Source organism: Ylistrum balloti, unplaced genomic scaffold (genome assembly GCF_031769215.1).
Source record: "Ylistrum balloti isolate Yb309-2 unplaced genomic scaffold, AGI_CSIRO_Ybal_v1 Utg370508, whole genome shotgun sequence".
Taxonomy (NCBI): domain Eukaryota; kingdom Metazoa; phylum Mollusca; class Bivalvia; order Pectinida; family Pectinidae; genus Ylistrum; species Ylistrum balloti.
This window is the reverse complement of record NW_026782328.1, coordinates 912,921-935,975: the sequence shown is the minus strand read 5'-3', so window position 1 is coordinate 935,975 and position 23,055 is coordinate 912,921. Positions and strand designations below refer to the sequence as shown.

At 33.6% G+C, this 23,055-nt stretch overlaps 1 protein-coding gene and 1 pseudogene across 1 annotated transcript; both read left to right on the top strand.

Moving 5' to 3' along the window:
- The first annotated feature begins 65 nt into the window (after nucleotides 1-65).
- On the top strand, nucleotides 66-16,868 carry LOC132555582 (cullin-1-like). Its single transcript, XM_060219927.1, has 20 exons — nucleotides 66-158; nucleotides 1,198-1,529; nucleotides 2,372-2,549; nucleotides 3,059-3,226; nucleotides 3,893-4,034; nucleotides 4,936-5,099; nucleotides 5,316-5,478; nucleotides 5,838-5,968; nucleotides 6,242-6,349; nucleotides 6,710-6,816; nucleotides 7,324-7,372; nucleotides 7,828-7,959; nucleotides 8,530-8,653; nucleotides 9,865-9,944; nucleotides 10,537-10,668; nucleotides 11,521-11,613; nucleotides 11,853-11,968; nucleotides 12,967-13,072; nucleotides 13,322-13,435; nucleotides 13,700-16,868. Exons 2-20 carry the CDS (start codon nucleotides 1,387-1,389, stop codon nucleotides 13,778-13,780), a joined length of 2,331 nt encoding a protein of 776 aa, XP_060075910.1. The 5' UTR covers nucleotides 66-158; nucleotides 1,198-1,386; the 3' UTR covers nucleotides 13,781-16,868.
- Nucleotides 16,869-18,931: 2,063 nt separating this feature from the next.
- Nucleotides 18,932-19,654, top strand: LOC132555607 (uncharacterized; annotated as a pseudogene).
- The last annotated feature ends 3,401 nt before the right edge of the window (nucleotides 19,655-23,055 follow it).

The following is a 23,055-nucleotide window of genomic DNA, read 5'->3' as shown; positions in this document are numbered from 1 at the left end:
AACTTCGCCTAGCGGTGAATATTTCTGTAGAAGGGAGATAACTATATCTGAAAAAGAGGGAAATAGTCTGACCGTGTGGGAAAAACTAGGCCATTCTTCGAGGGATTTGACGAACATCGTATAGCTTGAAAATGGATTTAAATGAGACAAGTTTGTTTGTAAGATTGCGTTTCTCACTATAAACTTTTGATGTCGTACATGGAACCTTAGGTTGTAATATGGAAATAACATTTATGTTTCGAAATTCCTTTTTTGTTTGGTCGCCATATTGTTCACAGAAAAATGCCAATATACAAACATTTGAGTGACTCAGCTTCTATTATAGATATACATTTCTCGATATATATCACTTGGTACCTTGATCGAAAGTCATTTATTCGTATGCCTATATCTTATCAGATTTTGTTGGAGACGTGATTTTACGGTTTTTTAGTTGTACTGAAAATCGATTTTCGAAAATGAAAATTACTAGATCCAAACCTATTTTTTTAATTATACCCCTCCCCAATCCTCAAACACGTTAAACTCTGTTGGTAAACGCGTGTTACTTTGTTTAAGAAACGTCTTTGATACTAAAACTGGTGACAGTCTACTTATATATATGGAATAGAACTAGGATTTGGTGAGCCTGTGCATATTGATTGTGGTATAGACGTCAACATCTAGTTTTTAGCAATTACACAAAATAAAAATTTAATTCTTTTCTTATTTTAATCATTAAGAATGGCTGGAATTGCTAGTAGCCTATTATATGTATATGTATTATGTTAAAACTGAATTTTGTTATGAAATTGAAATATATTTATTCATAAGAAACAGCATCCTGTGTACTCAGGTGTTACAATTACTTCAGCTCTCTGCACCCTTGGAACATGTCGTGGCAACATTGAAGGCACAAATGAAGTAATCTGATTGGTTCAGGAGGAAAAAAAGACCACACTAGTCATTTTCTCCCATCCACAAGGTGTCGCACATGAAATCTTCGATTTTGCCATGACATTTTCAAGCTACAGAGAGCGAAAATGATCATAACCCCTCGAGTATTAAGGATGAAGAAACAGCTATGCAGTGTAACTGTGTATGTTATTTTCAATATTGTTCACAAGTTCAGTTATTATAAACTTTGAATGCTCATATATAGATTGTAGTTTACTAGTTGCTGTAATCACTCTGCAGATTTTTTATGTTTTATTACAGGTTGTGTCTCCAGAAAATCTAGGATAAGCTACCATGGAAAAGTGTGGATAAAACCTAATTTCTCCTCTGGATTTTGTTAGAATACCAGTGGGATTGAAGGAGTTTTGTTACCACCTGTTGTTGTTTCTGTTGTGCTAAATTTAAATAAGTTATTTTGTTGAAACAGTGTGATAAGTTTTGTTAATAAAAATGTCTGGATCATCAAGAACACAAAACCCACACGGGTTAAGACAGATAGGATTGGACCAGATTTGGGATGACCTACGCGGTGGCATTCAACATGTTTATAGACGGCAGAGTATGGCTAAGACTCGATACATGGAACTCTACACGTATCCTTTTATTACCTAGCAGAAATAAGCTATGCAAAACACATATTTGGACAAGAAAAAAAGTGTTTATGTCAGTTTGTTGCCTCAAGTAAAAAACTTTATTCCCCCACCAAGATATGATATGAAATATTTCACGTGATAGAAATGGTTAAATCTCTTTGTTATTTCAAAAGATCAAGTTTGAATGAAAGAATGCCAAATTATGGCAGTGGTTTGAAATTTAAGTTAGTTTTAATTACCATTTTTGAGTAAATGAGACAAATGTTCACCAAGATTTATTTTGTTGTTTATAGACCAATGTGTACAGTTTCATAGCAAAAAAATGTAGAGTTAGCTTTGTATTCCTGTAGTATGATTGTTTTACAGTTGTAGACATCCTGAAATACATTTGTTACATTGTGTTAAGTGTGCCATAAATATACCATAATATGATACTTTTGTAATCATTTTCACCAATTTTTAGTCAACACCAAATGTAAGATTAAAAGAACATGGAAAAAATGTAGTGGCTAATTTCTACCTTGTGGAACAGATCGCCCCATGCAGTGATCCCTTATCCCTGCTCTTTTATTATACATTGCTAAAGCACAGTTTCCTTGGATCCCTTAATACACACATATAATTGTCAAGGTCACACAGCTATATATAGCTAACAGTCTTACTTTCAAATGCTGATACTCATATACTGATATAACATTACTTGTGTGAATTTTCAGCATACTAAAGTATTGAAAGTTGTGCTTTTCTTGGAACGGAACCATCAGTCTGGCAGAGGACGTATAGAGAAGTAACTCAAAATTTGAAATACCAGAAAAAAAACATGATCCTTAACCTGTATGCAGACATGTCTATAATTATTGTACAAGTGTCCACAACCCAGGTCAAGGTGGTCAACAGCAAGCCAGAGGACCTGCTGGGCGTCGCCAAAGACCTCCCACTGGAGGAGCACAATTTGTTGGCCTAGAGCTATATAAGAGACTGCGAGAGTTCCTCAAATCCTATCTCGTCAACTTGTTAACAGTATGTCTCTATAAGAAAGTGTGATAGTGTTTATCAGTTTATACAACGAATTATGCTATTCCATGTCATAATAGATCAAGGAAGTTAATTGAGTGATATCTCATTGAGCTGTTCATATATGAATTAAGAAGTCCTCAAATATTTCCTGTCAGTTGGTTTGTCATATCATCTCTTTTAAGTTCAATTCCTTTTTAAATGATATCATTACATTATCAAAATGTAATTTTATGATATTAATAATTTTGAAAAAAAATATGTATGTTTGAATACATGTCTTCATCATTACACTGTCAGTCACTACTCCTATATATTATTTTTAGTCCCTGAGGTTGACAGTAACTTGCAAGCCATGTTATTATTCATCCAAATAATGGCACAGTTTATAGTATACACATATCAGTCACATTCTAAAAGGATCAGATATATATATATATGAAAATTACAAAATTTATTGAATTATGGGGCTAGTCTCTTTTGTACAATCCTTATGACCTGTACCTTTGTTATAGAATGGGCAAGATCTGCTGGACGAACAAGTGTTGTCCTTTTACACCAAGCAGTGGGAGGACTATCAGTTCTCGAGTAAAGTGCTGAATGGTGTGTGTGCCTACCTCAATCGTCACTGGGTTCGACGTGAATGTGATGAGGGTACCAAAGGCATCTATGAAATCTATTCTGTAAGTTAAGCAGTACAAGACATTAAGATAAACTTTTTATACTACAACTGGTTCTGCCATTGTTGGGAACACCTTCAACATGTATTTTTTCTGTATTTGGCAATGACAGAATAGACAAAATTGCTTTCTGACTAACCAGACTATTGATGTGAAAATATATATATATAGTTGTTTAATTAAGAGAAAATTCTTAAAATCGTCGTTTTGTCCTCTAAAATTTTAAACTATAGTTTTGCATGGAGCAAGTGTTTTTGTGTATGTCATCAGGAAAAATTCAGTGATAGGTCAGCATCAGGTAATCAATAAAGATTGAACAAGAAATTGTTGGAAGTTTTGACAGTCAGATTATTCAATGAATGTTGCACAAATAGATGGTCAGTGTCTTACTATTTAGTATTTAAGTTGTAGTCTGGCTGGGGATAGAAAGGCAATAATGGCTCACCAAGGTTTTCTTATTTAACCCGTGCCAAAATAAAGCTTATTTTTAAATCACTGACCATGTATACTCTATGTAAGTCTCTGCTTGTATGAAATATGAAAAAAAACACATCAATTTGATAATGTTGGACATGTCAAAATAAGTGACATAGTCTGCTGTTCTTTTTTGACATGTTTACAAAGAAAATTTGTGATCTTGCTCTCACTCTGAAATTTTCATTGTTACAGCTTGCACTTATAACCTGGAAGGACAATCTATTCAAGCCTCTGAACAAACAGGTAACAAATGCAGTGCTAAAGTTAATTGAGAAGGAACGAAATGGAGAAACCATTAAAACTGGCCTAGTGAGTGGTGTCATCAACTGCTATGGTGAGTTCTGTTTAGGTGTTTTCCACTTGTGTTCATGCAATGTGCTTGGTATCGGAAATATCGGTCTTTTTTCATAATTGTGGATCATCATTGAAATTTGTTTGATTATGGCATTTGTTAGTACTGAAAAATGGTGAAAATAAAAGTTGAATAAGTGTAAATATCAGCAACTTTTTAAAAGCGTTCTTAGGAAAAAAAATTAATAGTATGGACTTGACTTGTCTCATTATAATAGTATGTTAATGTATAAGGATCAGATGAAATAATCATTTCTGTATCTGACAGATGAATGATCAGGTTTGAGCATAATAAATTGTATATTGAAGAACCAACTTTGTATTTTTGCTGCTCCTTGCAAAACTTTGCTTGATAACCTGCATTGAGGTATTTTTATCACAGGATTTGGGACCAAATATGGACTCCTTTTCCAATGACAAAACCTGTATTATTTTATCAATCAGTGAAGTTTCAAAGAATGATAGTTAAAGTATTTTCTAATAGACGGTGCTGTCCATTGTGTAACTTATTGACCGTCCGTCCTCGATTAGAATGGTTGAGCTTTTAACTCGGGATTCTGTGATAGTGTAGGAGAGAAATACGTTATGTTTAGATTTCCCAACTTGAGATTTTGACACACTTTTCTCCCAAATTCAAAACCATTGGCCATATCCAAAGTAATGAAAAAGGGTCCTGATATTGCTGAAACACTCTTGTAGAGGTAACCTATGAAGTCATATAACTAGTTAAGAAAGAAGAAAAATTAAATATAGTCGCTGGTAACTGGGAGCGATCATGAAAACTACACAATTCGAGCTTAAATATGTTTAATACAGTAAGATACGGAAGGGTATATGTATCTCAAAAGTAGTCTGAAATGTTTTGGTAAATTTTCTCTTCACAGTGGAACTTGGTCTAAATGAAGAAGACCCTACAGCTAAAGGGCCAACATTGACAGTTTACAAAGAAAACTTTGAGTCCCCCTTCCTGGATGATACAGAAAGGTTCTTCACTCGAGAGAGTACAGAATTTCTACGTCAGAATCCAGTTACAGAATATATGAAAAAGGTAGAGTATCACATCATTTCTCATTGGCATGAATTTGTGCTTCTTAGTAACAATTTATATTTATGAAAATTTGTAAAACATATTTTCATGAAAATATTATAAGTGATGTTGGGTTAAAACTTTCAATACATGTATTCTTTAGAAGATTGCTTTTTGACATTCTGAATATTTGGCACATCATTTCTTTATCCTGTTGTATGAAATTGCTATCTGTAGGCCGAAGCTCGGTTGATGGAAGAGCAGAAGCGTGTCCAGCTGTATCTGCATGAAAGCACACAGGACGTCTTAGCACGCAAGTGTGAAAAAGTCCTCATTGAGAAACACTTGGAGATTTTCCATTATGAGTTTCAGAATCTGCTTGATGATGACAAAAATGATGGTAATTTTTCTTTCCTTTTCTGTTTCGATATTTATCGATTGAAATTGTCTTGTACAGCTGGGTTCTAGTAGGTAATTTTTCTATCCCCTTGTTAGAGCATATGCATTTTATTGATTGCACAATACAATAGTGCACTATACTGTTGTTTTAACATTGACTCTGGCACATGCTTGTAATAAGTCATATTCTTAAAATTTTTGCCATCTACCAAATAGAGGTTGAATTATGGTATGTAAAATGTCTGGTAGAAATATTTATGCTTTCTGCCATATACTTGTGTAATTTAACCTGTTAAATGAAAGTATTTTGAACTTGAAACCTGGTGGCAATTACATGTGCAGGGAATGTTGTTGTTCCAGATCTGGGGCGTATGTACCAATTAGTGTCAAGGATTCAAGATGGGCTTGGAGAGCTAAAATCCCTTTTGGAGACCCACATTTACAACCAGGGAGTGGCTGCTATAGACAAATGTGGAGAATCAGCCCTTAATGTAAGTCACAATGGGCCTTATACCCCTGAAGAGAATCTGTACTTGCTAATATAACCATGAGAAAGCTGTATATAATTACATAGAAAAACAACTTTCAATGGTGTAATTTATGCTGACATGTTGCATTTCTCCTATTCAGATGAAAAAAATCTTCAAATCAAATTTTAATAAGTCATCCTGTTCAAAATTAAGTGTAACCTTGCATTACCATTGTTAAATACCAGAACACAACTTCAGAATTACTGGAGATAATAACTCTTGTTTTTGTTGTAGGATCCAAAAGTGTATGTTCAGACTATCCTTGATGTCCATAAGAAGTACCATGCTCTCGTCATGACGGCCTTCAGTAATGATGCTGGATTTGTTGCTGCCCTTGATAAGGTAATGAAGACTGTAACTAGTTTTTATACAGTTACTTTAAAAAACACAAAGTTAAAATTCAGAGAGAAAAAAAGTATTTTGTGAAAGAGCTAATCACCAGAATTATAGAATTTTGTTTCATAGTGTGATTTTTTGTTCAGTTATCAAATATCACTGGACTTGATTGCATTTTTATTTGACCTATTTGAATTTTAGATTTAAAAACTGTTGTTTTAATTAATTTAATTAAAAGTTTAAGGTTTTTTTTTTTTTTTTTTTTTGAGTGAGGTGTCAATTCCCAGCTCTATAGGATGATCTTAGAGACATTGTTTTGCTAGTTTGTTGTTGTTGATTGACATTTGATAAATGTTTTTTTTCCAGGCCTGTGGCAGGTTCATTAACAATAACTCTGTAACCAAGCTAGCCAATGCTTCCAGTAAATCACCAGAGCTACTGGCACGATACTGTGACCTACTTCTCAAAAAGAGGTGAGCACTCGATTAGTCAGAGGAGATCAATCTTGAATTAAAGTTTTTGTGCTTTTAGAAAAAAAGATCTGTGAAATGTTATTGAATGAAGTTTCTTTTGAGTATTTGTCAAATATTGTACAACATATGAAAAATGGAGTTTAAAGTAACATTACACTTTGTGCAATCTACCCATAATACATTTCTGTACATTTCTGTAATCTCCCTGAATTTGAATACACTATTTTCTTTCATTTTAAAACTTTCAAAATATTCTTTCACTAGTAGCTGATGCTTGTGTCATCTTTAGTAAAAACTTGAATGTAACATTTAATCATTAAAAAATTATTGGTAAGTTGGTACGAAAAAAAAGTATAAATTAAAAATATAGTAACTTCTTGATGTATCAATATATAGCAATATCTTTCCTTATGAACATGAATTGGTAATTGGTTAAAATTTGGATTTGTTGACCAGATGAATTGAATTGTAACGAGATAAATTAAATTGTGACCATCCGTTTTTCAGTTCAAAGAACCCAGAAGAGGCAGAACTTGAAGATACCTTAAACCAAGTTGTAAGTATCAGATAGTAACAGATCCTTCAATCTTCCAGTTTGTCCTTTTCATGATCACAGTATAACTTTGTCTACATTTTATCAAGTACTACAACTTATATGTAGTACATTTCAAAGTCCCAATTCTTTGAATTCTTTATTATCTCCCACATGATTGACAATACAAGAAGGCTCATAAAAACACATGATAGAAACAGTCAGTGCTTTTAGTAGTAATGTATATTATGTATCAGACTGAGTGAAGTATTTCCATTGGGCTTTGTCTTTTTGTGAGTGGCTGTATTTATTTGATTCTGGAAGCAAAATCATTTCTTTGATTTAGATAAGGTAGATGGTGAAGTTGATTGCATGTAACAATGTAAAATTATGCATACATTTTAAATTCATCTATCACTCACTTTTTTAATGTTTTTCATTTTATGGAGGTAGTAACTGACCATTGCTTTGTTGTATAGATGGTGGTTTTCAAGTACATTGAGGACAAGGATGTGTTCCAGAAATTCTACAGCAAGATGCTAGCCAAACGGCTTGTACAACACATGTCTGCCAGCGATGATGCTGAGGCTAGCATGATCTCCAAGCTAAAGGTCAGTATACTTCTGATGCTTGAACGGTCCTTAGTCTTGTCAAAGTAGTGATCCTCTTTGTATATGAAGCTATGCCTTTATCTATAGAAGAAGCTAGATATCTGTAAAGGAAGCTGTCCTTGTATCTATAAAGGAAGCCAGATGTCTGTAAAGGAAGCTGTGTTTGTATCTGTTAAATAAGCTCTGCTTGTATCTGTAAAGGTACCAACATGATTGTTTGTATAACATCTATGTCTTAATATAATGAATTATATGTTAATTAATGCAAGATTGTGTTTTCTGGTACACACCTAAGAATTTGGATATACCCAGGTACATTTTAGTTTTTAACATTTTTTAATATCAATATTCTGTTTTGTGTATATAAAAAAGGCAAATGGATTATAAAATTGAATTATGTAAAGTTTGTAAAGTTTCTTTGTTGTGTTGTTGCAAGTGTGTTAGTTTGAATACAAACCAAGTTACAACACAAGTGTTCAAGTATTGCAACAAGTTATGGTACATATGTTATAGTACATCAAGTTACAGCTCAACATTGTTTATATAACATTTACAATTTATTTTTAACAGCAAGCTTGTGGGTTTGAGTACACATCAAAGTTACAGCGCATGTTCCAGGACATCAGTGTCAGCAAAGAGCTTAATGATCAATTTAAGGATCATCTCAAAAAATCATCGGAGGATGAACTCGACAGTAAGCAGTCTTTTTTCTTTAAATGTCTTAATTGTTTAATTTCAAGTTGTAAAATTTATGAAAATGGAGAGCAAAGATTTACACGAAGTTTCAATAAAATGTTTATTGAAAGAAGCCAAAGAAAATTTCAGGTGTTTAAATTTCAATTATTGGCTTTATACATGTATTTAGCTTTGTTTTGAAAGTGGGCATATTATGTGTTTGTATGTGACATCTTAACACGACAGAATGAATAGCCATCATGTTTCATCCATCGTCGTGTGTAAACCTTTTACTTTAAAACCCTACTCATCTGTCATATTCCTGGATGGTTTTCTACCAAATTTGGTTTGCTTCATCATCGGTTAAGGGTAAGCATTTCTCAAAACCCTTCCTCTCCTGTATTCCTGGGTGAGTTTCAACAAACTTTGGCCTGGTTTATCAATTAGGGTAGGAAATTATTTCTTAAATTCAGAAATTTTATTCAACCCATAGGGACTTGGGGACAGGGCCCAAAAGAGGAAGTTAGACAAGATTTTGCTTCCAAATGCTATTCTTATTTAATGCTTGAATGGATTTTAACCAAATTTAGACATAATCATCGCTATGTGTGGGGAATCATTTCTTAAATTTAGAAAATTGATTCAACCCCTAGTGAATAGGAATGACCTTGATCTGCTTGAAAGATCACAGGGATCAAATAGGTTAAAATCTTTAAATGACTTCTTCTCAATAACCAAAAGGCTAAGGATGATGATATTAGGCCTGTGGCATGGAAAGATAAAGGGCTACCGACTTATATAATATGAATGACATCAACCCATTTTCAAGGTCACAGGTATCCAGTATGTTAAAATGTTTAAATGACTTCTTCTCAATAACCAAAAGGCCAAGGGTCTTGATATTGGGGCTCCTGTAGCTTGCTTTTTCAACAAGCGATATATCAAGAGTAATGGCAATTATGCAGTGCATGTGTAAAGAATATGATTTCAAATTTGCAGAAAATGTCTTGTTGAACCAATAATTTCTTCTGTGTAAGCAGTACAGAAATTGAGCATTTTATTTTAGGCCTATTTTGCCTCTTTCAATAAAAGGCTTTATAGGCGGATGACAGTTAAGGCCCATGGGCCTCTTGCAATTGTTATACACCATATTATGAAGAAAATAAAAAGAATGTTATGTTTGATATTTTAACACCACTGACACTAAATAAAATGTGTTTGTATTTTCAGTTGACTTCAGTATAGAAGTTCTGAGTTCTGGATCATGGCCATTCCAACAATCGTCGTCAGCTTTCTCTTTACCTCAGGAGGTAGGTTTGAGCTGGTAACACTGGCAGTGCAGGCGTATTATCTTTATGACTTAAAATTCAGTACCAAAAGTTATTTGGATATTCCCTAATCATAGATTTATTGAAACAGTAGCATACAGGTATTTTTGGATCTGTGAGGCTGAACATTAGCATCTGAAGGGAACATTAAACAGTTTTATGGTAGAAGTTATGCTGGGAGCAAAAGAAATTCTGTGACATACAATGTTTGGACACATGTATGTATTCCTGTTTTCATTGCAGGCATTCAGGTCAATTTTTTTCTGATTATTTACTGTTTACCTTATACCATACCCCAAACTTTGTAATAATCACTTTTCAAACAGGCTTTTACATCAGATGATGTCATGTTTCAGTAGAGACGATAGCTTTTGTTTTATCATGTCGGACTGACAAATCTTAACACAAGCTGCTATATTTCTTTTAACTTTTAAGACTTTGAAAAGGATGACAACTGCAACATTTTTACCAGCATTTGTGTAAGAAAGATGAAAAAAAATTATGTAATGACAATTTAAGAAAAAGATGTGAATTTATAATATTACATGTAACAAGAAATTTTGTATTCTTTTAGATGGAAAGGAGCTTCCAAAGATTTACATGTTTCTATAGCAATCGTCACAGTGGTCGAAAACTGAATTGGTTATACCACATGTCTAAAGGCGAGTTGGTGACGCATTGCTTCAAAAACAGATACACTCTACAGGTTGGTGTTGAAATTTTCATGTCTTCGGAAAACTTCTAATGATTTTATAGCTTTAAGTATGATCACTTTAAGTTCTGTTGTGACTTCATTTCATTGATGTCTGCGGTGTAAAGGTAACTCAGGTCAAACCATTAGAATATTTATGAAGTATTCCATAATCATTTTATTACTACATTTTATTCTCAATGTGCTGCCGGCAGGGATTCTTGTTACACTGATATATTTATTCCAAAAATATTTTGGTTTTCTAAATATAGGTGCATTACTATAATTCTCACAATTCCTCTGCTTTGTTTCCAATATGAACAGATATGGCAACCATGTAAACAAGATTATGATTATCATTTTTCACTTATGCATTGACTGACTTCATTCATATTCACACCCACTAATCGAGCCCCGGATCACTTTGCTTTATTTTACCAATTTTCTCAGAAATCTTTGAATATTAGTGGGCAGTATTTCTACTCGTTTTACTAGTTGTGAGATACAAATTGAAAATGTGTAAGCATCTTTCTGGTAGCATTATTAGAGATAACATTAATCATGCTGGAATATGAAATGGGAGAAGAAAACATGTAAATTTGAAATAAAAATGACAAATGTTATAATTCAGCGATATCATTTTAACTAGTGATGTAGATTTTGGTACTTATTGACTTGACTAAAAAAAATTGTCACAAACCTATCTTCAGGCAGTCTGGGTGCTAATTTTGTAAATATGGTATAGCTTATTTTATATGAAATCTTGCTTAACATAGATTACGGAAGCTATTTAAGATGCTAATACCACTGATTCAGTATTGTGCATCAGGTTGACACTGGTGTATATATTCATCTGATCTATTTCAGGCGTCAACTTTTCAAATTGCCGTCCTTCTACAGTTCAACACTACAGACTCTATGTCTGTTCAACAAGTACAAGACAGTACACAGATCAAAATGGTATGTATGTAATAAGGAACAAATTATCACAGGTCAAAGTCCTATATACATCCATTCAGTTTTGTATAAAATATTACTGACATTAGATTGCAATTGAAATAATATGTTTCACAGCTAAATTATAACTGAAGAAAAAGGTAGATAACAAATGATAAATTAAAGATACATAATGATCAGAGGGAAAGAAGAGATGCATTTAGGTGTCATAGTTTCTATAAACGTCCACTCTCTGTCTACAGGACACTCTTGTACAAGTACTGCAGATCCTGTTGAAATCCAAACTACTGGTGACCGAAGATGATGAGAACTCTCTTTCGCCCTCTACACAGCTTTCGCTATACTTTGGCTACAAAAAGTAGGTAGAACTGCAATTTTGTACATCATATAGCTTTTAAAAGTTAAAGGAGTCTTAACAATCTATTTGTTCTCCTTCCTAGCTCATATGATTGGATTGTTGGCAGCTTAATATTCAAGGCAAAAGATAGTGAAGTAATGGATTAGCTAAAGGACTTAATTGTGAAGTGACAAAATTGTAAAGCTGGCTGAATTGTCAAGGCATTAGCTTATGAAGTAACTGGATTGCCAGTGCACTAAATTGTGAAGTAACTGAATTATAAAGCTGAATGAATTGTCACGGCATTCGATTATATGGAGTAACTAAATTGTCAAAGCACTTAATTTTCTCTATGAAGTATGATCAAACGTTGACTGTAAATTCTGACACATGATTACAACTAGACAACTGCATCAAAACTGGTTGACAAAGATGACTTAAATTGGAGTTTTAGATCATCTTACTATAAGGGTTTCAAGAACTTAAAGGCCCATGGTACTGAAAGAATAGGCTTATAGCATACTTGGATACAGGGCTACCAAGTTTGTTAAAATAAATTACCTTGACCCACATTGAAAATCACAGGGATCAAATGTCTTTAAAATCTTTTAACAACTTCTCTATAAGCAAACAGCTTATGGTGCTGATATTAGTCCTCTGACATGCTGGGATAAAGGGCTACCAAGGTTTTTTCGAGTAAATGATTCTGTCCCATTTTGAGGTCACAAGGATCATACATATTAAAATCTTAAATATCTTCATCTCAAAAACCTTCCTTGTAAGCTGTAGAACAGATGAACAATTCAGGCCAATTGGACCTCCTGATTGCCTGCCCTTGAAAACATTCTGAGTCTGAACTGTTTTTATCTTTTATATTGAAGTCTTACTTTTATACAAGAGTTTATGAGTTGAACAACGTACTTCAGAATGTGCTGTTTACTTACTAGTATGTTAGGTTCTTGGACTTTTGTCATGTTTTCTTGCTGATTACACTAACAGAAAAAGTGTTTTTATTTCAGTAAAAAGCTTCGTGTGAATATCAATGTCCCCATGAAGTCTGAAGTGAAGACTGAACAAGAGGCAACACATAAACATATAGAGGAGGATAGAAAGCTTCTTATACAGGTCACTGTCTTAAACTGCAAATTCAACTCCCTTTATTTTGTCATTTTTTCGGGGCTGAAAAAAAGTTTTTCATGGCAAATTACCACCATTAAAATACAACTTAAAATCAACATGTAAGAATGAATATCTCAATGTGAAAGTGGTAGTACACAGTGATGAGTTTTAGATGTTATAGAATGAGGGCCAGTAGAATTTTAATTCTGGCAGGAGTTGTTTCTATTTGTCATATCCCATCTTTTATACTTACAGGCGGCCATAGTTAGGATAATGAAGATGAGGAAAATGTTGAAACATCAACAGTTACTGGCTGAAGTGCTCAACCAGCTTTCTTCTCGATTCAAACCCCGTGTTCCTGTTATTAAGGTATATTTTACTTTCTTTAATCTTTCTTTCACATAAATGTAAGCAAGTTTTCATAACATTTTCAACAAAATTCTGTACAAAAGATTATTTTGTGCAGCTCCAAAGAATAGTAGTCACTTAAAAGTATAATAAGTATATATAAATAAAAAACTTTTGAACAAAATAACAAAGATTGTATTATTGAACAATTTTCTGATATTGTTTTGACTTTGTGAAGTACATTTTACCAACTCTCAATTATTTACATTTTTGTCTCTTTTTCAGAAATGTATAGATATCCTGATTGAGAAAGAGTATCTTGCTCGTGTGGAAGGACAGAAGGACACATACAGTTACCTAGCCTAATTGGAGGTGCCTTTCTGTCTGTCAAAGTCAGACCTGGACTAGTGAGATTAGAGTGGGTGATTTGCATTTATTTGTTTCATCTTAAACAATTGCAATCACACTGAACAGGATGGAGAGTTTTCAGAGGATAATTGAGAGACTGTGATTACTGAAGTATTATAGCAGACTTCTCTGTTTTCTTCTTTTATCGTGGACTGATGGAAAGCTAGAATTTTCTTACTGTCAGTACAGATGAACAGTTCTTTGGACAACTGTAAGAATCTGAAATATACCGAAAAACTGTATGTTTTGGTATTTTGGGAAAGGTCTTTGGGGAAAAAGAAATGATATTTCATACAATATCCAGAAGAATCGTATGGGAATTGTGATTGGAAGAGAAATGTATTTTTAAATAAAATGACAAGGGATGCATAAACTTGGGGGTAACTCCCCTTTCTTTAAGACTTGAGCTGGTAAAGGACATGTACAAAGTGTTTTCTTTTCTGTGAAAGGAGACAAGGTACCACAAAGACATATTTAAGATTATCTGGAACAAAGTAATGAATTAGTTGAATGAAAGGTTATATATGCAGGATGTTTGTGAGCAAAGCTTGTTTTGTTTTTTGGGTTTTTTTTTTACTAAAGTTCTGGAAATGTGCTGTTTGACTAATGTTCAAACATTAATTTGGTACTTTGCGATGAGATGACGAACATCTCCAGTGTCACTGAAGATGTGACATTGTTTAGTTGTCACATGTAAGAAATTTTCATGGATTACAGCTCGCGACGTGATACATTTGTTGCTGGTGTTGTAGCATTTTTTCTGGTACTGCAACAAGTCTCATTTTAGCAGACCTCTGTAACAATAACTTTTGTAATATCATGGAATACATTGTTTGTATAGATTTGACTAAATTTTTATGTGAAAGTTAGTGATGCATTGGCGAGTGTCCTGATGTGTGTGCGATGTCATTGTTGTGTATCACTGGATTCAACACAACACTACTGAAGTCATATGTACATTTCAGATATATTTATTTCTCGAGGCATCAAAATGCTTATGATTGCAAGAAATTTGTAATGTCTTTTAAGAGAAGGATGTTAATTCTCTACAAAAAATATCTGATATTTACTTAAATTCATTAATATTTCTGATAATTTTAGAAATTAAGGGTTAGTTAAGAAGCTGGAACTTATAGACCAGTGTTAACTGAAGCTGGTTGTGATTGTAATAAAAATTAAATTATTCTGTATTATTACTGTCAATTAATTTGGATTTCAAAAGAATGATCAACAGATAAAGAAAGACACAATTACAGCTGAAACTTCAAAGTTTTTGATTAAAAGTGAAACAATTTTCACAAAATGTATTTGTTCTTTCAGTAGATTCTTACTTAATAACTTTTGTTGGGAACATATTTCTTTTATCATGATACCATCAATCATTTGATTTTGTCAGTCTCTCATCGAATACATTGCAGTCTTTTACATACATTGCTGTGTTATGTCATAGATATCACTTAAAAATTGCTTACATTGAATACAACAGTGTTTGATTACTGTTGTGATTTCATCAGTTAAGATTAAGATATTTTTAACGCAGTCCCATGAACATTAACTATTTTTTCTATGTTGTTAGATCAACAAAACCAAAATATACAATGTGATTTAAGTTCAAATATAAAATTTGATGAAGGAAATGAACTTTTGTAGCTTGTAATAAAATTGATATCCCTGTTGGCCACGGCTCATCAACTCCTATCTAAAATACTTGTAATTATGCTGCTCTGTCCGGTTGTGTCCATCTTGATACCAACAAAAATCTTTGTACATGAGGTCAAGCAGTGCATTCTCTAAGCCAGTTGGATGAATTGAAAGCAATGGAAGAGGCCTCGGAGGATAATTTGTTTTTGTATTTTGACATTCATGCATAAAAACGAAATTGAATGTATAAAGTTTGGTAAAAGTGTAGACATTGCTTTAGCTATACAAGTGCTTAAAAAGTTAGTCACAAAGTTTTGATGGCAATATTCTGTTACATGTACAAACTGTTGTGTCAACATATTTTCCTAGTGTTTGAGCTAAATCTACTGGTTTGAGAGTTGTTGAATGATCCTGATTGTGTCTTCTGCATGTTAGTGTAGTAGTATGAGAGAATTGATTGTTATGGAGATATGAATCCAAGTTCTGAAAGAAACCTTTTTCTCCCATCTTCTTTTGTTTGATACATAGCTGAAAAAGAGGAGGTATGTTTGTATTGCCTACCAGATAAGATTTTTATAAGAATATGTTCCACTGTGACTTATTTTCCACGGTAGCTTATTCTTTAGTGTGCTGGAAATAAAACCATCGAGAAAAGAGTGAGTGTGAACGTTGTTTAGAGAAATGAATTATTTATTTGACTCCGAAGTGTAGTGCTGGAAGAGCTCTGTGCTTTTTTGTTTCACTGTAGACTTGATTGAAGGGTAAACCGCTGTGCACAGTTATTTTCAACCTGTTTGTTTTCATCCTTTCTAATCTCATGCATTTTCTAAAAGAGGGGTTGAATTTGATGGCCTTACTTTGTATTTTGCTGCAGCTGTTTGCATATATTGACTTACTTTCTCCATATCAGTTTTAGTTACCATGAATTCTACATTATATTTTTCATTCAAGAAAGTTCAGAATTCAATGTAGAAGTAAAGTGATGAATTTTCTGCATTCTCATGAAAAGATAACATGCATCATTATGCCTTTGTTTTGGTTAAAAGGGCATAAATTGATGTAAGATTAACCCACTATAAATCTGTTTTTAGGAAAAGATATTGTGATTTATGGTACAAAACATTCAAAATGTCACTGAAGAATTTGAAGAATATAGTTTAAAAACCAAAACCAAAAGCTGTATTGAAAATAAAAAGATGATTTGTATCTAATGTGTAACAGACGACTGGTATGTTGGTTGTTTAGTCGATACTGGAATATTACACTATTTATACCACAGATGATTCTGTTTTGTTTTTGCTTCTTCAAACGGTATTTGCACTTGTTTACAAGAAATCAGGATGGTAAGAAAGAAAAGAACATTTTATGATGTATGTTTCAATAAATTTACAGTGATAAATCACAAGTGAGTTGAATTCTTGTCATGCATTGTATCTTTAATTTGTAAGCCGTGTACCAGCACAGAATATAGCATTGATTTGGAAATGAGGATGTACCGGTATAGGGTACAGATATAACATGAAGGGTGCTAGGTATATGATCTTGTATATGATGGTAGATAAATGATGACGTTAAAGAACAGAAACATCAGCTCTTCAGAGGATTAACATTACAACAAAAAAGACAATATTACAGACATCCACATCACAAAAATGTATGCCAAGGATACCCTTTTAGGTAGAAAGATGGATACAAATAGTGTAAATGAAACATGAAAAATTGATATCGTGCACAAAATCACATGTACTAAACGTTTGAAATCATGACTTATGAATTGAACAAATTGGCACTGATGCAATACTGGAGTGCATGTGATACCTAGTGTATAGAATATGATAAAGGAGTAATTATACGGTATGTTAAGAGAAAAAGGTGACATTTCAATACTGTACAAACGAACGAGCATAAAAATAAGTTAGTATATGGTAAGTATGATCAAACTGGGGGCATTGAAGTAGGTCAACAGCTGCCAATAAAGTCACCCTGGACATTTTTAAGTTCAGTTAAATTTTAGGGTTTTAAGAGACGAAAAAATGACGACTATAAAAACTTTGACCATTAATTTAACGCTCCTCGCATGTAAAATAAAACCCTCCAACTTGCAGTACATGGTGTATTTTGAATTTGTGTATAAGGCATTATAAAATTACACGTAATAATCTTTTCTGTGTCTTTAATACAGCGATGTTGCTTCCTGTGGAAAATGCCAGATTGAACATTAAAAGTTTGATTAAAGAAAGGATTGCTTGATGGAGACTGCAATATTTTCGGGTTATTATATTTGCTACTTGTAGAATGAGAAGCAATCTGATTAAAATACAGATCTTAACTTACCACTCTGAATACTTCACGTTTACGGAAAGCATGGTGAGGTAAATTAAGATCAGTATTTTTAATTAGACTGAGGGAGAAGAAAAGATATCCAAATTTTGGACGCCTCTTATAAGGTTAGTGTAGTATTTCATTTATTTTTATATTGAGCTAGGACCGATCTTTTTGACGAGTCAAACTATTCATTCAGAAAGACCCATTTAGACCCGCAACTTCAGTAAATCTAAATAAACATTCTTAAATGTGAGCCTATCGGGGTGTTTCATGGAAGGCTGACATTGACTTTAATTACAACTACGTAATATAAAAGGCAAACCGAACCCTTATATGCTGACATAAAGAGATGATAAATAATGACTACTTGTATGTACGGACTTGAAATTCAATGATAAACATATTAAGCATCCATGCTGTCATAGTGACCAGGAAAAGAAAAAAGAATATTCTGTCTTGACCTATAAACACAATAACCATTTCAATTCGCAAAAAAGAACTAGGATGAAAGATTAACCATGAGATATTGTGAAGTATAATTTAATTAGTTTTCTGGAAGAGAGGCCTTATATATATTTGTCTTTTACAGCAGTCCACCACAAAATGGACATCAAACTCTTATGTCTGTGTCTATAGTTACCATGGTGAAGTAATTCATTGTAAGATATACCTATCTTTCCTATGTAAGCCTTTTTAACAAGTTTTCCTGAGCTACTGTATGACTATTTCTCACAAGACTAATCCATTCCAAATTTTCATTCCATATATTTTACAGTGTGAACGCATTCGTTCTTTTGTTGCGAGGTTTTACTTTTCAGTGAAAATAATCGTTGATGATATTCATTACTGGAGTTTGGTGGCGATTCCTTACTGGGAAAACGTCGATATTGTGTCTCGCCGTTAATGGGGACAAATTCAAACAAAGATTTTATGGTATTAGTGACGAAAATAAAAAAAAAGAATTAACGCGCTATAAGTACTTGCCTATTTCAAGAATTCACACAGAGTATGGTTAAACAACACATACGGAATAAATAACACATGTTAACAGCAAGTACTTAATCAAAAGACATTCCATGTACTGTATGTATCTAACGTTATAAGGAGTAAGATAATGTACGTATTTTATTGATGTCAATTGATATGTTTAAGAATGTTTTAGATTTGCTCCATGAAAAAGGATTCTACGATGGAACAACAGTGTCGGATGACATTCTGCGCTTATTTCCCGTTCGGCAGCAGATCATATTCTCCCCGCGTTTACACTCGGATATCTCCAAAATAATCGACACAAATATTTCGGTTAATGCTACAGCTGGAAAGGTACGTAAGTCATCCAAGACAACCAGCACGAGGTTGACATCAGCCGGAAGTGATGTCACAGTTGTGAAAGGTTTATACACTAGTGTTCGGTATGACATCACAAGAAAAACAGCGGTACTGTTCCCAACATGGTACGCCGGAAATTTTTCTCTTCGTTCTCGTGTATTGGCAATGATCACATACAAGCGAGGAAAGACTGGACTGCATACCCTTCAAATGCTCATCAGACTGGGATTGAAGTCTGTCACAGCGACTTGGATTCGAGCATGCACGTTGCCAATTACGAATACTTACGTTATTGTACGGAAACAGCAACAGACGCCTCTTTATCTGGGTACTTCAGCCAATATCGCCGAGACATGGATTGGTACCTATTATTAGAGCTTGATTTCATCCATGTGGAAGAAACTCGAGCGGGAGAGACATTCGTACTTGGCCCATCAAGATAGTCCTGTCATTTATTTTTCTATCCACCGTGATACAACTGCCGTTGCTGTTTCTACGTTTAGGTTTGGATCTGGTGAAATGACAGCTTCACTTTAACGAAAATGACAGAGGATGCATAGAAAAGAATGCTATAAAATGCGTTGTGAAGTAGCGGACTACAATTCCAGCTCTATATTTACATTACCAATATCTATAGAGGCTTCCGTTATCTAAGAAACATGATGGCACAATAAGGTGTTACTTTGACGTTCTTCACTGTGAAACACCAGAAAATACAAATATTTCATCAGAAACTTACTCCGAACTCAAAAAAGTTGGTGTTTTGGTCAGGACTTACTCTGCCATGCTGTCCGTCACTTAGTCTTTACAAATCTGTCTCTAACCACAAGGTCTTATAGTGCTCATTTCCTGTCTGATGTTCTCAAACATCTCTCTGTCCACGGTAAGTGTTTCCGGAACTTCAGACCATCACTATGCTAGAGGATCTTCATGACTTCAAGTCAGGTCCAGGTTTAAAGTGTCCTTCAATTAGTTCCAGGTGAGCCTGTTTTAGGTGATGATGGTATTTGCGTGTTGAAGTTTGATGGGCGCATGTTCAGTGATAGTATTGGTCAGAGGAATGAGACTGTATTGTATGTGATCAGTTTGAGTCCTACAGAGTTGATCGTTTAAGGGAGAGATTCAGTAATGGGGCTGACTCTGAGGTCATAACTGCCATTTCTGAAGTGTTATGTAGAAAAGGGACTTGACCGTGAGTTTGTAGGAACTTTAGTGGGATACACAGGAAAGTGTGGTTTAAAGAAGGAGTTGTTATATATTATAAAAACCTGTGTATGTAACAGGTTCGGAACCAGATCCTTGGGTCACTTACTACAGCGTTGATGGACGACAGGGGTCATCATGTTCTATGATGCTGTATTCAAATTTAGGAGGATTCACACCAGCGACAATTTCACCATCAACTTAAGAACTGGACCATACAAATGATGTCTTTGTGATTTAGGAGAAGATTCACACAATTTCTAGTCGAACAGCAGCATGTTAGTGCAGGTGACTTCATACGTGTATTTATTTCTAATACATGGAATTACCAAAGCTATTTAACACGATAGTATAGTCAACTTCCTCTTTATAAACTGTGTAATGATAGTGAATGTATCTATAATACATAAAAACACCTAGGTCATGCTATTTAGCATGGGGTGTATACATTTTTCAATTGATGTGTAAAGGCCTATTACACCAACGGGGAAAAAAAGGAAAGTGTAAAATGGACTTTGACAAGTCATTTTATGTAAATGATGGTCATGTCTTGTTTTTATTAATGTTGTAATAAATAAGATAGGGCTACACTATGTTTTCTGTTGAATTGTTGTTCTGGTTTTTAATGTAAATGCAAATCAAATGTAACAAAATAATAACCTTTCAAAACGATATTGTTAGATATTAAACACCAGAACATATTAGTTGGTGGAATATGTAACTGAAAGCAAAACGATAAGCTTCATCAATCAAAGACTCTTAAAAACATTCCAACGAACTGGCTCCAAAGTATTATAATATTTGGCGATAAAAAATTGAACTTTGCACATATTTTGGTGCCAGAAGTTCAAAAGCTGGCGTGAACAGTAGGGAAAAGCTATCTTGCCGTAATGTTGCTGGACTGTATTTTTTCTACTCCAGTGTTGACCACTATATAACCGCAGAAATGATGACCGAAACTATTTACCTGAAACCTAAATGTAGTAGAGCATATATCCATTCAAAACTAGTCCATTGACAGCAGTTAATTACATTTCAAACTAAACATTTGATTCATCGTTTGGTGGTTTACATAAGTATGTCTATATGGGTTAATTAATTTACCAGTTGTGGAGAACGGAGATATATACTGAAATTTTAGTTTTTTAATTTTAATTTTCGTTACTACTGAACACCAGTGAACAATTTCAGATTCATTTATTTCACACTGACACGCGTATTGCGTGAAACAAGGATCATTTTATAAAGTAAGAATTGAAGCATGGCTCGCAAATTAAGTTTTGGCTAATTACATAATTATACATAGTAATACACGTATGTTTAAATTACAAAAATGACATTTCTCTAGAAATCTGATATATGTATGTATGTCCAGTGAAAACTGGAAACAGTGCATGAAGTGAATAAAGTTGTTGTAACTAGAAATAAACAATATTGATATATCACTTCATAGTATGTTCAACTTTTTAAAAATCTACAAACGTTTAAAATTAAATGCTTATTCAAATGGAAAACGATCCCTTCATTTTAATGGGATTTTAAAATTTGCATTAATAATCTGGGATGAATTTCATAATAGCATTGTAGCGTCTGAAATGGTATAGTCGCAGGTGAAAAAGATTAAATAATAGTTTAAAAACATAGATGATGTACGAATATATCGACTCTGCCTTTTTTAACCAAGTGGAGGCCTCGATAGTGTATAGCTGATGAAATATTGACCCTCGCAATCTTAGCTGAAGGACTCTATTAACCCATTACCGGTTACTGACCTTGATGACTCTTCATACATGTGCACAAGGTTTATGTTTTCCGTTGAAAATACAACAGGATATATAATTGATGCCTCATTGATATTACACATTAAACATGGTTGAACAGCGATAAGAAAACAAAAACCGTGACAGACTCTACGCTGTACAACGTTTTACAAAATTCCCAGCGTTACAGATTTCACTATGAAAAGATATTATCTCCTTTTTACGTGTATCTAACAAGGGGACATAATTGTAGAAAATGATATTATCTTCCTATATGTAACTAACAAGGGGACACAACTGTAGAAAATGATATGATCTTCCTATATGTAACTAACATGGGGACACAACTGTAAAAATGACATTATCTTTTTAGGTGTATCTAACAAGGGGACAAAACCGTAGAAAATGAAAATGACTTACTACGTATATCATTGTGAAATATGATTGTGGCTAGACATCAGCTAAAAATCTTTATGATCTCATAAATGACGCATTTAAATATCGAATTTCCAAAAATCGATTTTGTTTGATATAATTTGCATTCCCTGTACATACATTGTATAGAACATTTATGGAAATGCTGTTTCTTCTTCAACTATATGTCTGCTGGTGTACCGCAATGATTTGTCCTCGGCTCCCTTTTGTATTCGTTTCATTTTAATGATCTTGTCGACCCTATTAAAACTGTTACAAGCTGTTTGTCGATGACTCTTCTCTTCAAAATTATACGGCAGACATAAACGTTATAGAACAAGACAAACTATGTCATTCAGTGAGTTACAAGATTGGTCCAATCAGTGGTTAATGCAGTTCAACGGCTATTCTCTTCTCTTGATAGAATATTACATTACAAATTTTGTAGGTATAATTGAACCAGTGTGTGATTCAGTTGTTTGGTCGAAGATATCTAATCGTCTAATTAACAATAAAGAGAAATTGTATTTAGCATGTACTTACTCGTCCTCGTCAAATTAT

Bases quoted from the DNA above. Each gene is read 5' to 3' on its own strand.
- LOC132555582 (XM_060219927.1), top strand. From the start codon at position 1,387: ATGTCTGGATCATCAAGAACACAAAACCCACACGGGTTAAGACAGATA. The intron at 5,479-5,837 runs GTAATTTTTCTT...TTGTTGTTCCAG, and splicing joins TGATGATGACAAAAATGATG to ATCTGGGGCGTATGTACCAA. The intron at 8,654-9,864 runs GTAAGCAGTCTT...TTGTATTTTCAG, and splicing joins ATCGGAGGATGAACTCGACA to TTGACTTCAGTATAGAAGTT.